The 17,789-nt window shown below is 44.1% G+C and overlaps 1 protein-coding gene across 1 annotated transcript in view; it reads left to right on the top strand.

Moving 5' to 3' along the window:
* The window catches only part of T265_15568 (hypothetical protein), a gene marked incomplete at both ends in the record, with an annotated part of 67,096 nt that overhangs the window by 23,447 nt on the left and 25,860 nt on the right, over positions 1–17,789 (top strand). The window contains 19 exon segments of the mRNA XM_009178636.1: positions 315–568; positions 1,929–2,003; positions 3,409–3,651; positions 3,944–4,049; positions 4,799–4,926; positions 4,936–5,230; positions 6,376–6,901; positions 8,576–8,931; positions 9,112–9,256; positions 10,887–11,148; positions 11,613–11,683; positions 11,823–11,919; positions 12,030–12,212; positions 12,324–12,395; positions 12,928–13,290; positions 15,756–15,997; positions 16,062–16,104; positions 16,134–16,260; positions 16,470–16,780. Coding sequence (XP_009176900.1) covers positions 315–568; positions 1,929–2,003; positions 3,409–3,651; positions 3,944–4,049; positions 4,799–4,926; positions 4,936–5,230; positions 6,376–6,901; positions 8,576–8,931; positions 9,112–9,256; positions 10,887–11,148; positions 11,613–11,683; positions 11,823–11,919; positions 12,030–12,212; positions 12,324–12,395; positions 12,928–13,290; positions 15,756–15,997; positions 16,062–16,104; positions 16,134–16,260; positions 16,470–16,780 — 3,899 coding nt within the window.

The raw sequence follows: 17,789 nt of genomic DNA, 5'->3' as shown, positions 1-17,789 counted from the left end.
TTTCACCCAGGTTTGTAGAAGTAGTATAGGGACAAATTCAACTCACCAAAAGTCGTGAAAATGACAAAATCCATTCAGTTCACATTAGTTTTAGATATGTCCCAAGAAAAGATTTTCCGTTGTTAAGTCTGCAACAACGTTCGTTATCAGCCATAATGTGCGACCTCTCAAAAGAAGCCAACTATCCCGTGGTGATCTCGTCCTATGGCTTTCTGTAGTGTGATATAGAGGTATGTGTTTTTTGCGTTTGTAGGAACCGTGTTTTGAAATTTCCTGGTATCTCTGTTTTGTCCACGTCTTGTCGTATATATCAGTTGTCAAGCACTGTAAATTCTTTCCAGGTATATGTTGTGAAAAGGAAGCTATCCACGAGACCGCTTTCGTCTGTTTGAAAGAATTTGTCAGTCACACCCCTATTGATATTGAGCTACGTCACGCCAATGTGAAACCGATTTTGCAAAATGTTCGCCAAACTACTAACCTGCGCCTAAATACGGCTCGTCAACTATCCTACTGTGCGCAGTTGTTTCCAAGCACTTTCAGCGAACGTCTGTGTGATGCGATCTATGTGAGTTCCCATCCCACCACCTTTCCACTTTTTGTATATGGGACTGAAACGATCTATCTCTGTTTGCCAACAGTTTCTCAATTTCGTAGATTCGTTGCTTTGGTTGTATGTCCTTTTGGACAGCCCACCCAGTCTATCGGCGATGAGTCAGGTACCAGTGGTGTTAGTTTCAGCTGCCACAGTTTGGATAATTAGTAAATGGGAGAGCAGGGTAGACAGCCCCGGACATTGGTGGTAATGGCATAATCATTCCAAGTATCCAGTGAATCGTGGGACTACTTCTTGGAAATGGTAGCTTCAATAAAGGAGTGACGCTATATAAACGCACAAGGCAAACAGAAGGTACCCACCCAACTGTGCACTAATGATGTCTCCTCGTATGGTGACGCATCGTTTGCAAGTCAATTGCCAAGCTCGGCAAACAGATCAACAGCCATCTGGTCATCAACCAATCCTGTCCCTCTTTTGAGCCCTTAGTCCCCCCTAGCGAGAAAAATGAGTTTGACTATAAAATAGAGCTGTTGCCGAACGACTGGACGGATATGTAGCATTTGCTTCGCGCACAGCAGGATGAGTGGCAACGGCTGTTACTAATTGTGTACATCTTCCCATATACTATGACATCGCTGCGATCGCAGTATACTTCAGGTGTATGGGCATAGTCATATATCCCTTGCGATAATCGCCAAGAGCTACGATAGCAATAATGTGGAAATTCCTGCTTGTAGATTGCTCTCACTACCCTATCCTCCCTAATGCCTCACTGAACCACAGCTCTTGTCTTTCAGTGATAAACGTTCCCACGTGGACAGTATCATCGAGCGCAAGGCGGCCGTTGTTTGTCGATGCACGGCAGTGATATACCATGCATGCAGACAAAGTAATTAATGCACACCTGTATTTACGGAGCAAATCACTAACTTATACACCAGCCAGGTTTATTTTAGGTCAAGCATCTCTGAGAATAATCCCATTTCCTTCGGGCTGGTCGAACTTCTGTCCTTTCTAAGCCCCACCCATGGTTGGCCAGTTGCCTGCACATCAGTTATAAAGTACGGTCACCTGGGAGGTTTCCTCCTTGGTTAAGATCAAACCGTAGTTATACGGTAGACCTATTGTACCCCCTTTTGGATACTGTCATTTCGTACAAATGCTAACTATCCATTGCTTGGTTTCCGGTTAATGTTTCCTCCACGACTCATTTTGGCCTCGCGGTTGCGAGTATGGACACTGGATGACCATTTAGTAATCATTCTCATAAGTATTTATTTCCGGCAACTCCACTGGCGTAAAGAACTGCTATGCTAGCATTTATCATCAATCCAGTTATCCCTTGTCTGTATGATTTGTTCTGTTGCAGTCACATTTGAATACCCTGGTTGACAGCTTGGCGACCAAACAAAATGCATCCTCAATCTCTACTTTGACTCCTCCAGTAAGTGAATGTCTCTTTGGTTGTTTCCTCAGATAGCTTCTCAGCATATATGCCCTTCACACGTTAGGGTCGATAAATGGGGACTTGATGTTTGTGGGATAATACTTCATAAACATTGTTTCTGTGACATTCGCGGAATAGCCTACCATTTGAGGACAAGATACGAGCACCTATTATTCCAAATCCCTTTTGTCTGATATGGCAGCTAGGACATGAGATGGGACAGGGTACGAGTATTCGCCAGGAAGACAACCTTTTGTACTCAACAGTGCCATGTGTATATTTGTGTGTATTTGAAGATCCATAGTATGTTGAGTTTTTAAACAACGGACGATATCGGGAAAGAAACGATTGCAAAAACAATAATACAATAATGAAAAAACCCACATCAAGCTTGAGAGGATCTGAAACGTAGAACTTGTTAACAGTGAAGGTGCTTTAAGTAAAATTAGTCGATCCGAACAGTCCGTATAGGATGGATGTCAGCCCAACGTGGGAATAGCGACTAACAGCTGTATTATACATGAAGAAGTGTTTGATATTATATTAAATGGGTAGCGAGAAAAGCTGAGTTTATGATGTTAAAACCTATTTCATGATACCGTGAGTACATTGATTTTGGAAGGTTAGAATCCATAGGTACAGTTGAGCAAAATTTTAACTCGTTGACAGGCCCAAAAACACATGCTTTGGAAGGTCATACAGTCGAATATCGAAAGGCATCTGTGCAGTGCATATAGTGGCAACATGAATATTTTACAATTTTTATGTATTGCCAATATAGAAATAATTCCTGATTTATTGGCACCGCAGAATGACCCGACTGTTGGCCATCATCGTGGCCTATCTGATGTACTTTAGTAGATGTAGCATAGTCTGACAAACTTTGTGTGTACTCTGAGCGAAATAACCTGAATTCATGAGCTGTCTTCTAGTCAATTTACTCAGTTTCAGCAGCTTAGTCCTCCACGGGAAAAAACAGTAGCTATTTAGGCATGAATGAACAATGGTTCAAATGTCAACCTGCGAGTTATTATGATAGTGAGATGCCCGTTGTTGTGTTTGAGAGCATGGACGCAGTATTTGGACCACACGGGCTTCTTCGCCGACTATGTTTGACAGTTTGGCTGTAGGCCTAAGTACGCCGATGACGACATGAAAACGGTGGCAACCGCTTTGATAAGATACGAATAAAACAGGCTTGTCTTCGAGTATGAAGCACCTACTAAAACTACAAGACCTGGCGAAGCTTCTTTTCTTGGTTCAGACAAAACAACTGTGTTTCACAAACTCTTCACTGATGGGCTTTTTGCCGTAGGCATCAAGAAATATTTTCTATTTTTTGTATCGTTATTAATGTTTAACGCATTCTAACACTTTCCATCTCGATACTCCATTTGTCTAGACGTTGGAGTTGTGTGCTGTGCTGGTCGACCTGTTTCATCTGATACCTTTGGCTACGGCCAAGCACGTTTCGTTGCTGATCGAACTTGTGGTACGTGCTGAGCGTGCGCTCAACATTGAACCCACCAGTCCTTTACGTCTACCTCTGGTTAGGTTTTTGGCCCGCTATCCGGCTGAGACCTGTGCAAACCTGCTTACTGGATCCAAGTGGCCGTACGATGCTCATGCGCAGCGCATATTATTGGTAAGCCGATTGTGCTCGGTCCTCGTTGATGGAACATGCATGCTATCCCATGGGCGACAACGTCAGCATCTTCGATCATTGTTTTTTTATTTTATATCTCCCTCAATAGATTGTGGATAGTGACGTTAACAGCTGCAGACCGTAGCTGGTTTTGTTCCAAATTTTTATTACTATCTGCAACACCTTCCAATTGATGTACACAATGTGATCCTCGCTTTCCGGTAATCATAGTTTTTTTCTCTTGTCAGTACGTCGATCCTCGCTTGGAAACAAAATTTTTTTCTCTTGTCAGTACGTCGTGGGTTGCGCTCAAGGACAGTCAGTGGCGGAGTATTTAAAAACCAACCATCATATTTTGTCGGATCTTATCCGTCCAACGGAAATTTCGGAACAGAAGTGTAAGTTTTCCATGTTGTTTCCAGCCCAGGAATGTTATTTAGAATTTAGCAGCGTTTCCACTGTCTGCTGGACATTAGTGTAGCCTTTCAAAAAACAGTGTGTTCATTGTCGCTTCAATAGTACCATGTGGTTGGGTGTCACCGCTACCTCCCAGTGGAACGGTCGTATACTTCAGCGATATGCTTTCGGCAAATCTAGCGAGCAACCCGACTAGCTTACACAGCCTACCGCACCTGCTTACAGTACCTTCTCCCTCAAAGTGAGATCAAAATTAGCTTTGGTCAATTCCCAAGTGGTGTAATCTCAAATGATTCTAAGCCCTACAATCATAAAGAAGATAGATGCACGTAAAACCTACATTGATTTAAGCATGGCTTGTGTGTAACCTAGATACATTCGCATTTGACACGTCGTTCTTTAGGACCAGTAGGTGAAGGGTGAACATTTTACGATAAGCGGCTTTCACATAATGCTAAATATCCGGATTGCGTCTAAAGGAAATCGGTGAAATACACTCGTTCGAAAATTAAGTTGGTGGGTTGTATATTCAGTCAAGAAAATATACGCTGATATCTCAAGAATGGTACCAACTGAAACATGTGGCATTTGAGCAGTATATTGATCTGAAAAACATCACAAACCAGTGATTCAGTTGACTCTTTGGTCAACATCGAAGTAAAGTACTAATGAGCATATTTCACCGATTGCGCACAACCTACCCAACGACCCCAAGAAAAAAATCCTTCAGCTATAGCACCCCTTGGGTGCCTAGCTCCAACGCCACCAGAGGCAGGCATGAGGGATTGGATACTGCCAGTTTGCCCAATCCTAGGTCGAGATACAGAAGTCCAGTTCGAACCATGGACCTTCCTTTCAGTAAGTTAGCGCTCAAATCATTTAAAAGAAACAAGGCGTTCAGCTGTAGCACCCTTCCGGTGCCTAGCTGCCATGCCACCCGAAGGAAGCACGAGGGCTGGGATACTGCCAGGTCGCCCAAGCCTAGATAGGGGAAGTCGAGTGGCGGAGGTCGGATTCGAACCACGGACCTTTCCGGTCAGAAATTGCGCTCTAACCACTTGGGCCATCTCGCCCCCAAACAATTTAACCGTTTCACACTTGATCCCAAAATGGGAGAAACTGGTCGTCGGTTGTCGAAGAATTTTCGGCAACCTTGTAGATGGTATTTCCCGTCTAGGAAACTATCTTAGCTCTGTCGATTAGCATATGATAGTGACAGTTAGATTTTGCGTCTAAATTCGAGATCACGTTTCGGATAAGTTGAGCAGATTTTGAGTAATTTGGAAGACTACACTCAATGCGATCAGTTTTGCCGAAATTATTTGTTGATGGTAGTTTTGAGGAGATAAGATAATTCTGATTTGAGATATCCTTTGAGTGAAACCAATGTATGCTGGAAAGCCGAGAAACACTGTCCGAGTGTGTTATTCTTACTGGGGATCATTATACATTCGAATCTCACGAAACTTAATGGAGTGTCTAACCCGCGACCTCCCTGCTAGTAGTCTGAACGCCTAACCGCCTGATCACGGGTGACTGATCAGCATTCGGATTAACTCGCACTTAAACAGTCCGCTCACAATTCCAGTCTATGAGTATCTCGGAGGGAGATTGGTTTCATAAACGCCTGAAACCTTGATCTGAGAAATCTTCAATCGGAGAGCCATTCAGTACGTGATCACATAATGTGCCTTGCGTGATTGAAGCATGAGTGGCGTCATATCCTGTCTGTGTGAGTTAATCACAATAGTGATCAGTCGGGGCTTAATTGTCCAAACTACCAGCTGAAAGGTCGCAGGTTCAAAACACCTTGAAATTTCATGGGATGTACACTGCAATTGAATCCCAATATGGATGCCGCAGCTGTACAGAAATTCTTGTTGTGTATTGCGCCGGTTGCTCACGTTTCTATTTTCTTCATGCCGAACGACTGCTACCAAGAAATCAGCACAACTTGCGAACTGCTAAACTTGTGTTTTCCTTTTAAAAACGGTCAATTAGTTTGATCCGCTTTACATCACATTCGATTGGGCCTCGACACGCCTCATTGCGTTAGACAGTGTGAAATGTCTCAAGGTGTGTATCCTGATTACTTAGAGCGTCAAATTTGCGTAAGTCTTCAAGAATAGGGCCAACTGCAGTTTGCACAAACGCATAAACGCGATCACACAAATGTGCAGATCGATTCTTGGTGATTATCAGACAAGTTCCTTTCTAGTGAATAGATTTGGAGTTGCCTGTTAGTTATTTGTACTCTTAAAATGTGATTATTCAATACCTGAAGCGCTCACGTATTTTCTTTTCTAGCTTCCACTGCAGCCGAAAGCAGTTGTCTATTGCCTCGCTATGGTACTCCACTCACGGCTGCTTGTCCCAGACATCTAGCTATCCGAGTCGTGCATTTGCTGCGAAATTTGTTTCCCAACTGGTTACTCCACACACAGTCTATCACCGAGGATTCTCCCAAATCGAAATATCGTTACAAGGCTCTAGGCAGCCCATCTGGTTCAAAGTCATGCTCTTCGTCTTGCCATCCTGTGGTCGCTTCCCTGCTAAGTTATTGGCGCTCCGATGCATTTGCTAGGCGTCAAGCTCATTTGACTCTTGTAACTTTGAACAGCGGTCTGCGTGACGAAAGCAGTTCGCTCACACCGACAGGAATGGAATTCGTTGAGCCCGAAGAGAAAACGGACGCTGGCTACTCTGCATCTGCACATCAGCCGGTGACTGACTCCTCTCTGGAGCCCGGGCTACTGATTTCCAGTGGGACTTCGTGTTGGGAGCACTGGGACGAACCGCGTCTGCTGCTTGACTGTTTACTGGATTGCGTCAGGTAAGCCTTTAACGACCAACCTGGTGTTGTCTTTCGCAACTCACGGCATACCAATCCAGTACTTTCTCTATGTATTGAGTCACTTTTGCAAGCAGAGTTTACCTTGCTCGTCGTATTCTGCTCTTCTGCGCGGCGATGATTTTCCTGGCAGGATACAACGGGCAAGTGACCATTTGGCTTCTCTTGAAAGTGGCGTCGCTCCAGAATCCTGGATGATGAAGAACGTTCTCGTTGCCTTTCAACGAGCGTCGCCTCTTGCTGGTCACTATTAGACGAGAAGCTGATCTTCATTGACTAGGTACAATATATGAGTTATTATAGTTTTTTCACTCTTTTGAATTGTTTGTTGGCCAACATACAGGTTCGGAAGGCTTCACTTCTTTTTCCCGGATTATTTAGGACTTATCCCCCGCTAGTATAACCCCAGTTAATCTTGTCTCACCTAATGACGAATGGAGGAACGTACAAATCAATACCGGTCATCAAAAATTCAAAATCACACTGATGAGTGCATAAAATGCCTAATTTCGTTGCGAGAACCAGAAGAGGTGCCACACTATTGTAGTTGAGACGACTTAGTCGTTAAAACGCGGATTCACTGACCGGAAGGTCCGTGGTTCGAACCCGACCTCTACCTCTTGACTTTTCCTATCTAGGCTTCGGCAACCTGGCGGTATCCCAGCCCTCGTGCTTTCTTCAGATGACATGGCGGCTAGGCACCGAAATTGTGCCATAGGTGAATAATTTTAACCTATAGTTCACGCGCTTTTCATGCGTGAGCGACAGTTAATAGCAGTCATCACGGGAATATTCTGAATTCTTTTTTCGCAACGTTGCCTTTAGCTTATTAGATATGTTTGGCAGCCCATTTAGTTCTTTGATCACCTGTCGTCTATGGTAAATGGGTTGGTGGTAGTCTTTGACGACATCCTGTCCATTTCCTAAATTGTTGTGGAAGTGCGACCTAAATATTCCGCGAATCGATTATTTTCAGCTCATAGAACGCCTCGGGCTTCATTTGGGCTGATATTCCAGATGTAGTTCGCTACCATATCTTGGGATGCCGTGGAATAGAGGAACAAGGGAGTTGACGACAATTGAGTCATTTTAGTCGTCTAAATGAGATCGTGAACAACTTCACATGTATGCATTTATGTCAGTGATTGATAAGTTGAGTCTTGGCTTCCTCATCCAAGTAGGTAGTAGTTTTCAACCTGACTGAGTTTCCTGGTCAATTTTTTCATATTTTGTTGCTAAGTCACAGGCTGTCTGCATCGCGGTCGTTTCCACTCAGCAAAGGACCTGGTAAAGAGAGCTGTGTGGGTTAGGTAGCCCTCTGACACGTCAACTACCTATCACGAGGACTCCCGGTATCAATTACAGCGAGTTGGCTCTGAAGCTACCCGTCGTCACATTGTAGCTGGACGGTTTAGAGCATTTTCTGCCCTATCGCCTCACAAGGGAAATGCAATTCTGTCAAACCGACTTATTGAACTCTCGATTATCTCATCAATGTCCGGAAGTTTATTTGATCCCCCACTTCTACCCTGACTTCACACCTAAGTGGTGTGCTAGGATTCCGCTGGGCTAGTTGACTGTCGTGTTTCATTCTTCGTGTGTGCGAAAGCTCAGTTGTCTTTTGGGTTCTTACGTTTTCCGTTTTGTGTCTTGCAGATCGGACCCAGATAATTGTGATTTGCTGTTCATCGTTGTTATTGGTTCGGCACGGCTGCGCTCAGTTGCTGGGCTACACCCCTTACGCGCCTACCTGGATACATTCTTACCAACAGCCTCCATCAGCTGGCACCGTCGCCTGTTCCTGCATTATGTTTCCCTAGTCCGTCATCGTTTGACCGATACACACGGTGTCGATCCTTGCCCGTTCGTAGTCGGTGCGAACTGGAATACAACGTCGGGCGACCTGTATCGACTGCTAACGCATCTTATGATACCGAGTTTGACATGTGCTCTACAAAATACCTCACACGAGGAATTTATTGGTGTGCCACCAGACCCCTATACCGACAATGGTGAGTTGTCTCACTCACATTAGCATATAACCCAACAGAAGCGTTTTCTTATCCTGTTAGGTTCATTACGTTCGCGCCGATGGCTTTTCGGTTACATCCTATATGATGCACGCTATTTGATTGAGTGCATTCACAATGTCATGTATATTCCTTGTATGTATGATATTCTTTAATTTCCAGACAAGGACTTGGTGCACCTTTTCATTTCGGTGCTTCTGGGGGACCCGGATGTTGAACACTCAACAGAGCTACGGGTAATGTACTATCAAATGGCCATTTTATTCACACACTACGTTCCAGAATATATTCACTTGGAGGGGCCTACGTAAGTTCGGTTGTTCTTGTTGGTTACTTCTGGTATATTCTCATTTTTTGTAGCTTTATTCTCCATCTGTTTGATTGCCCTTTGGCTGAAGTAATCCCTTCAGTCCAGTGGCCTTGGTGGCAGACCCCTTCATCAGATATCCACGTACCTTCCTTTTAGCAAAGTTGCGCGCATATCCATAAAAGAAGCGGTTAGTGGTTATAAGGTTTGCTTCGTTGCAGTCGCCGCTCATGAATATGACCCTGTCTTTTAACCAAAAGGGAGACCTTTTGGCCACCAAATTGTCGGAGTTGCTGTGTCAGTGACCGTATTTTTCAGTTTAATGTTATGTAAGACGGCTGATGTCATAGTTATATTTGATCCTTTATTCCGTGGCCCTATCAGGCGATTGGTCGATAATTAGGCCTCTGACGCACGCGGCAGGAAACGCTGGGACGTGCTGAAGTGATAATAAATGGTGAAGATAGGAAAGTTGAATGAAACAATGAACGATCCTCATCCTCATCGATAACAGCGATATACCCGTTATACGTGTTGGTGCGTAGCTGTTACGCAAGCAAAAGAGAACCTTAGAAAAGAATTGGAGGAAAAAGAAAATAGAAGTCCTACGTTCCTAGGTGAAACGAAGTACGTGCGTTCACTTTGCATTAGCATTGGAATAAACACATTTGAGCACTATGTCGAAGTGGGATGCCATCAGCGAGTTTGATCCGGCGTCCGCCGCGAACCCTACCTAACATAAACCCAGTGCACAAGGTACCTCACCTAGACATGAGGTTCACTGTATTCGGATACTTACTTTATTCCACAGGGCTTCTAGCCATGTTCAAGGAGTGTCACTCTAGCGCAGACAAGAAAGTGTAAAGATCTCACTATACCCACTAGCTGCTTTCCCTTCATATTGATGCGATATGGTCTTTTCCCCACCAAACCCTCATCAATAGTGGCTTGGAGCAGAGGGCAGTGCTTTCGCATTTCCAAGTTTTATTTGATGACCTAGCGATCCTGTTTCTTTGCGTTCCACTATCGTTTTTTATACCCTGTAACCGGAAGAATTACGCAGACATGGGTTATCAGGCGTTTGAAACCATCTAAGATCCTCGAATGAGGAACCCAAGTTTCATGAGTTACAAGTTTTTGGCAGATGCCTCGTATACATTTAATTTTAATAAATTTCTTTTTTGAAGCATAATGCGATGTTTGTCGGTCTTTCAAAGATAAACAATTTGTTGTATTGTTCGGTTATGCGGGGAGTGCAGTATGTCACAAAATGTCCATTCAGTGTATAGCTGTTACCGGTTGCATCAATGTGTGGTCGTGCATGCAAAATATTAGTTGGGTCATGACAGTGTTTAGAAAGAACTGCTAGAAGGGCTTACTTTAAGTCATTTGTTCTGGGTGCCGTACTACCATTTCAAAAACCCCAAGCAAACAAGGAAATTGGGAAGTGTTCCGTGAAGACTGCCTTGTAGTCTTACCGGGTCTGAGTTGGATATAGAGAGATACCGGCTGACAATCATTTCGCCACGCAGTGTATTGTGTTTTCTGCCCTTTGTGTCGTATATTCTGTTTGCTTTTCTCTTCTCAATGTGGCTCTTTTTATCCTGTTCTCTTTTTAATTTAAACACAGCCCTCAAAGTTCTCGTCTCGAACGACTGATCAGTTTCGCTTGGCCGTGCACGACCAGCAGCTTGAGCGTGGTTGATTTACAAGAAAAGTACACCGGTCTGCAGCTGTTGGCCCATTTGATTTCCAAATTTGACGCGGTTAAATCTATGGCTGTTCAGGTTTTTCATTGCTTGGCCAAAGGCACTCACACAGAGACGAAGAAGATTGTTAACCCAGCTCTGGACGTTCTGATCCCTGCCTGGGTGCAAGGACCCGATGAGCAGGTGTGTTGTGTTCCTGTTTCCGTTCTGGCCCCTTTCACCACTAGTACATGTTTTGCCTTATTTGCCGGCCCTGTTTGCCGATAGCATTCTCTCCAAACGTCGGGGGACGAGCTGGATGTCTTACTATTGTATCTGCCCGTGCGAACACTTTCAGAACGTAAAGTTACAGTTGATTTCAACCATCCTCTGTTTTTTTACTCGGGCGATCCTTTTCGGTGTTCAGTTATGTTCGGTGATTAGAGTAGGTTCTCTGGCGACTACAGTCTTAAGGTTCGTTGTGCACGAAAGGGCATACAGGAATGTTGTTGATTGAACATTGTCTTCAACTGTTTTTCGGGTCAATATCACGATCTTGTCATTCGGTGGATGTGTGGTCGTCGAAGCACATTTTATGAAACTATAGGCGTCCTTCATTTTCACGTAGATCTCACACTAGTGACCGATGTTCATTTCACACCTTATAGCAAATTTTGGCTTCTACGACGCGCAAGATCATGCTTGAGGATCACGGCATCCAGTCATGTATACATATCCTGTAAGTTTCCCTTTGTTAACTGCTCATTCAATCTCTGCTTTCCTGAATCCGTTCAAATCTAGTTCTTATAAACAACAATCTGTTTGCTTTTGAGGTTCTAACAGGCTTCGTGAATTTTCTTATTTATTCTTCTCCCTAGTGGTATAATTGTGCGACACGCCGACCTATACTACCCCATCCGTCGCCAACTCTTACCTCACCTGATTCTCATCATCTCGCGTCTCTCTACTCAACAAGTAAGTCCTGTGTTCACCGGTGGGGATTACTTGTTGTCTTAAATGTTTTCAGTTTGTTTCAAATAGCAATTTAACCTATGGCTTCATTTTTCGCCCCACTCAATTTACAGCTCCCCGTGGAGCAACGGCGGCTCGCACTAGACATGATCGATACAGCAGCTCGATGGGACCACAGATGTCGACAAGTGTTGCTCGAATCGGGTATGGATGATGTAGAATACACGTCGTCTGTCAGTGCCTCTGTTGAAAATTTGTATCCAGAACAATCCAGTTCTCAAATTCCGGTCCCTCTAGTAGGTTTTTAGTGTGCCCTGCTACCGTGTTAGCGTTTGACTGGTTTCACTCGCATCTCAAAAGTATAGGACACTCCACGATTATCCGTGTTTTCATTCTCTTCGTTTCAGCCTGAAGGTGCTCCGATAGACAAAGCCCAGCGCGACCAGCTGTTGAATCTAATGATTCGATTCGCTTGCCAGGTAAGTAAGGTCATTCAAAAACAAGGTGTCATGTTCGGTGCTACCGTTTACAACGTTTCTCCTAACTGTTACGTAGCAGCAGCTGGACGACCATGTGGTTAGTCGATAAACTTGTATTGGGTTTCACAACCCAGTGATGATCATCAGCCCATAAAAACGGGGTTGTTTTCCTCTGCTTTTATTTTTTTCAACCGGGAAACGCTTAATTTCTTCAACTTGTCTTTGGCAACCACTAGCCTACTGTTTTTGAACGAGCATTCAAAGATTCGTGTATGCCATAGTTCCAATTGGGGTTTTTACTTTATGTCACAGACGTAGTGCCTTTTTATCTGATGTCGAGAGCACAGTTTTCTGCTGTCACGCAGGGGACCTTAGAACCGTCCGCGAAAAGCCGCTAAAGTGAATTGTCTAAGTGCAAGACTGTCTGAAGTGGATGTTACAGATCTAATTTGGCCCATATTTTTTGAATTGCTCAACATGTGTCCATTTATCCGAATATGGATTCATCGCACTGTTTTTGTCTATTCCGCAGGCAGTCGATACAAGCCAGAATGGCAATATGTCTGAGGCCTCCGTCACTCGTGCCTTGTCACAGTTGGAATTCGCACTACGCGCAGATGTATGGGGTACTGAGTCTTGTGAACTTCGCTTGGGCTTTATCGACCGATACTTTATTCCTGAGGATAACTCAAGCTCCAATCCATCCAGCACGGCCGTTTCTGCCACAGGTCCCAGCGGATCTGGTGCTCCCAACGTCTCATCGGCATCGACCGTTACCGGCAGTAACATATCCGGATCCAATGCAGGAAATGCTTCAAGTGGAAGTCTTGGAACCACACAGACCACCAATTTGTTGATGGCGCTAGAGGTGCTCCGAATATTGTTCACGTCCCTGGTATGTCATGTGGACAACACTTTTGTAGCGTCTGTTGTATTTCGTTAAGCCACTGCATCCACCACGGATTTCAGCCGTTTGGTTTGTGGACAGACGAGCAATCAACAGGGGTCCGTATTTTCCGACTCAAGATTTCATGTTTTCCACAACAAAATTTCCAAGCTTACGTGTTAACGATTGTCATGTACCTGGTTTCTGCGCGCGCATTATTTTCTGTCGAAATGTCCACTCTATTGATATTCTGACCAGGCTCTTCGACAAGCAAGGTAATCTAGGAGAGTAGAACGTCCTATGTATTGAATAAACATAACGCCATTTGGTTATGTTAGAGGGTGTCTCTAAATATCATTTTCATCCACACGAAACCCAATCTGACTGACCAAACGATACATCATCCCCTCATAGAATGCCTTTGGAACCTTTGAAAATCGTTCACCGTCGCGTTTATTCTCCAAACCTATTTGCCCCCTAAACGTCTAAAACACCATTTTTCGAGGGTCTTTCAGAAATAGCGTTATTTGCTTCTTTGTCCATGTCGCTCACTTTTTGATTCCGTATTTTTCAAAACACGTGCCATGAGTGGTCAGAATGCGTCAAACAAGAAATTTCAAACTTATCGAAGAACTGTACGATGTTACCATTCTGGGTAAATTACTGTTGTTCGTCTCCGAATCGCTCTCGACTATTAATGTGGTTCTGATTGTAGCTATGCACAATTTCATGAATCCTCTTTCACCAGCATCCAATTCCAGATCTTTCTCTTACCTTCTCACATTGTCTCGCAAATCCAATGATTGCTTGATTTCAGCGTGCGAGTTTAGAGTGCTTACAACCACTCGAAATGCGCTTTTGACTGCCGCAACCGCGTCCACCAGATTAACGGTTTGATCCTATTCTCTTTCTGGTGTTTACTACCTGGTACTGGTTACATTATTAAGCCAACAGGCTTCACAATATGTCTGATGAACAGAGGTCAGCTGCATACACGGTTCTGGGACAGGTGTGAAATCGATTGAAATAAGTTTGCAGGAAACTCGGGCCTTCTCCTAGCTAATGAGTCTTAAAAAGGGCGAAACCGGTCGCTGGCCGTCGAAAATTTTTTAGAATCTTTCTGAGTGCTTTCTCAAGATAACTTAAACATCTTTATTCTAAACCCCAACCAAGTGACCCTTTTAGCGTGAAGTTGTTTGTATATTTTTTTAATCCGGTTAGTGGTGTTCTTCAGTCGATTATGTGGAGCACCCTTGGATGAAAAAAACGTGGGTCTACAAAATTAGGATAACTCAGCTTTTGGTGGAATGCCTCATCGCGTGGAAAGTTCCCTTTGTCGAAGATTTACTATGCCTTTTTATGTTGACCTATGTTATATTCACAATACCAAGCAGGTTTTACCTGTTAGTTCCATTGTGCAACCATTTTTAATCGGATGCAAATATAAGGACAGACCTGTTTTCATGGTATCGTACGGTTTATTCAAGGCTGGATGCCGAGTGAGAATTATATAGGGAAACATGAAGCAGGTAATGGAATGCCCTTTCTAGATGAAACTTTGTGTCAGGTAGCACAGCGTCTGTTTTTTGTATTGTTAAGTGGTGAATAGCAGTTGTAAGGCATCGTGGTTAACTTTGCTTGAATTGGTTGGCAGAATGTATGATCATCCTGTATCCTCTGCAGAACCAGGTGCACATGCAACGACCTCGCAGCGATCCATGTTTTCCCCCGAGGTTCATTTTATATTTTCGAAAATTTTGATATCCCGCACTGCGCAGAAAACAAAGACCCGTTATCGTCAGTCAGGCTTAATTACTGTCCTCGTAGACAACATCAATGTTGACACTAATGCTTCGCCGTCGTGCGGCCAAAATTTTTGAGGTATAAGAAAGAAAAGCCTAGACAGGCGCATATCTGGCGTTAGTCTGTGCCAGCAAATGTAGACAAATTGACCGCACGAACACCGCCTAAATTGGTTAGCAGTTGTGCCATATAACATATCCCAACCTCAGTTGGGGTCATGTGAACCCAGTTATGGAAGACAGCCGCGCCAACACCACCAAAACTTTGCGCATGCTCTTACACCGTCTGTGTGTCACACGATGTCCGTCCATTGTGTTAGAGATAAAGAGAATAACATTAGTCTCCGTAAATTGTCTTAGCATGCGTAACACGTGACAGTCACCATAGTTTATGGTGCTGGATACTTTCCACGACTGGTGCACCAGGTATCTATTCGAAAAAAATGCCCTCTAGTTACGAAATCATGGTTTATTTCTTTCAGTAGCCATCAGATTTAATCGCCTTAGGATATTGGGGTATTTGCGCGTGCTTCTAAATGAAGCATCAAGAGCTTTAGTTCCATGGCATCACGTCGGAAACCTCTAGTCCATGTCTTTTCAATGCATCATTCCGGAATGGGTTGTTATATCTGCCTTCGACACTACGCCTAGCTTTATTTTCACTTCTTTCAGGAAAGCCCTACTTTGCTGCAGAATGTGAAGCATTTCAGTTCGGGGCTGTGTACTCTACTCACTCGACAATTGGCCAATGTACGTCTCATCCGGTCCTGCTCCAACCTACTTCGTGCCGTTCTTGAACGTTTCCCTGCAGACGCTTCTCATCGGCAAAAGATCACAGCATACGCGGAATTGTTTGATATCTATTCTGCTACCCTAAAGACCATTCAGGAGTCGTTTTCATTGTATAGTGACAAGTGAGTCAACTGTTTGAATCTCACTGACATCGTATTTCTTGTATGTTGCTCGAATTTTCGCTAGTTGTCTTCCTCCCTTCAGTGAGACATTCTATCCCGCTGATAAGGTATGGTTTCCGTCTTCCATCTATTGTAGTGGACCAAAACCCACATTGCTCGCAAGACTAGTTTGGTCCAGCTGGTGAAACTGACCCATCGCCTCATTCAAGATGTCATCAGCCCTGGATACAGTTCGGGTTCCCAAGACACTGTGGCTAGTGCTCGTAAGTCATTCCTTCACCGTAATGACTACCAAACCGGGAGTGCCCATTTTACTTAAGAAATCAAAATCAAAATTCGAGCCTAAAAGCCATCGTTTACTACCCTAGCGGCAACGCAGAAAGTTGGTAGTGATTCGTATTGTTTTCCTGTTAATTGTAAACAGTGTGTGTGCTACAGATTACACCATTTCCATACCCACAATTTTTTCTAGAACTGACAGATTTACTGATCAATGGTCTTGAAGTGATCAAATCTCGTCTAAATGTGGTGAGCAACGAGATGCGTAAGAATTCATTTGGACCTGACCTTTGTCTGATACTCGATCGTGCCCGCGATGCTAGGTTGTTTCGAGCCGTCATAAAAATTCTGCGAGATTGGATTAACGTTCCAAAGTCTGAAGAACATTTCGCCCCAACGGCACGGGAGAAGGTCAATTTCTTCCATAAACTGTGGCAGGCTTACCCACGATGGATTGATTCAAATCCAGATGTGGCCCGGGAACTTTTGGAATGCATTTATGAGGTGAGCGGTAGTCGCCAACATAAGTAATATCAAATTTACTCCGCTATTTCATCCCCTCTTACTGAACGCTTACGCTGTTACGCCATCTTCTATCCAGTGTTCATCCATCACTGGCCCACGACGAAGGCCCTAGTTTCCCGAAGATTGTTGGTCGAGTTTTGCATTTAATACTCGTGCACCTGATGCACGGCTGTTCATTTCTGAAGCGGTGTTCGCTCAGAGTTTCAAGACGGGTTAACTGGTTCTGGGTGTTCACTAGATGACTCAGCGGTTAGAGCGCGAATTCACTGACTGGAAGTTCAGTAGGTCAGACGACCTTTGCCTCTCGACTTCCCCTGTCCAGGCTTGGGCAACCTGGTAGTATCCTAGCCCTCGTGTTTCCTTCTGGTGGCGTGGCAGCTAGACACCGAAAGGATGTTACAACTGAACAATTTTTTCACCAATCCCCTTCAAAAATGCTCATTTCTTTCACCATTAGTACGCACTCTGCAAAAATTCGTAATTATTTATGCTTGCCTACTTTACCCACCTATTCCGGTAAAGGCTTTCTGCGACCTAGTTGCGCCAGGCAGGTTGCATTTTAACTTTTCGCCACTGCAACTTACCGAAACGCACCCATCGCACACTTCTGTCGATCTTCATAACCCAGGTATTTTCTCGTACCGTCTAACTACTAAAGTCGTCGCTTAGCACGATATCAAGCAGATATTGCCCATAGCCAGAAAGGAATTTATTTGCTCTATAAAAGCGAAAGCTTTATTCACTTATTCTCAGAGCAATAGTGTGTTATCAGTTCAGGTATTTATTTGTCTTGGCCAGCTACGCTGCGAAATTGAATCAATGGAGCCTGAGTGCTTAACCAATGCATTTCTGAGGCATCATGTTTTCTTTGGGGGATACGTGTTCACCGAAAAATGCTCAGATATTGATTCGCCGCTAATTATTTGGCCAGTTCACTCGGTTACCCTCGGTTGAACATCAGCAGCGAATTGTGTATTTGTGTGGAGGG

This window comes from Opisthorchis viverrini, assembly GCF_000715545.1.
Source record: "Opisthorchis viverrini unplaced genomic scaffold opera_v5_614, whole genome shotgun sequence".
Lineage (NCBI taxonomy): Eukaryota > Metazoa > Platyhelminthes > Trematoda > Opisthorchiida > Opisthorchiidae > Opisthorchis > Opisthorchis viverrini.
This window is presented reverse-complemented; position numbering and strand designations above follow the sequence as displayed.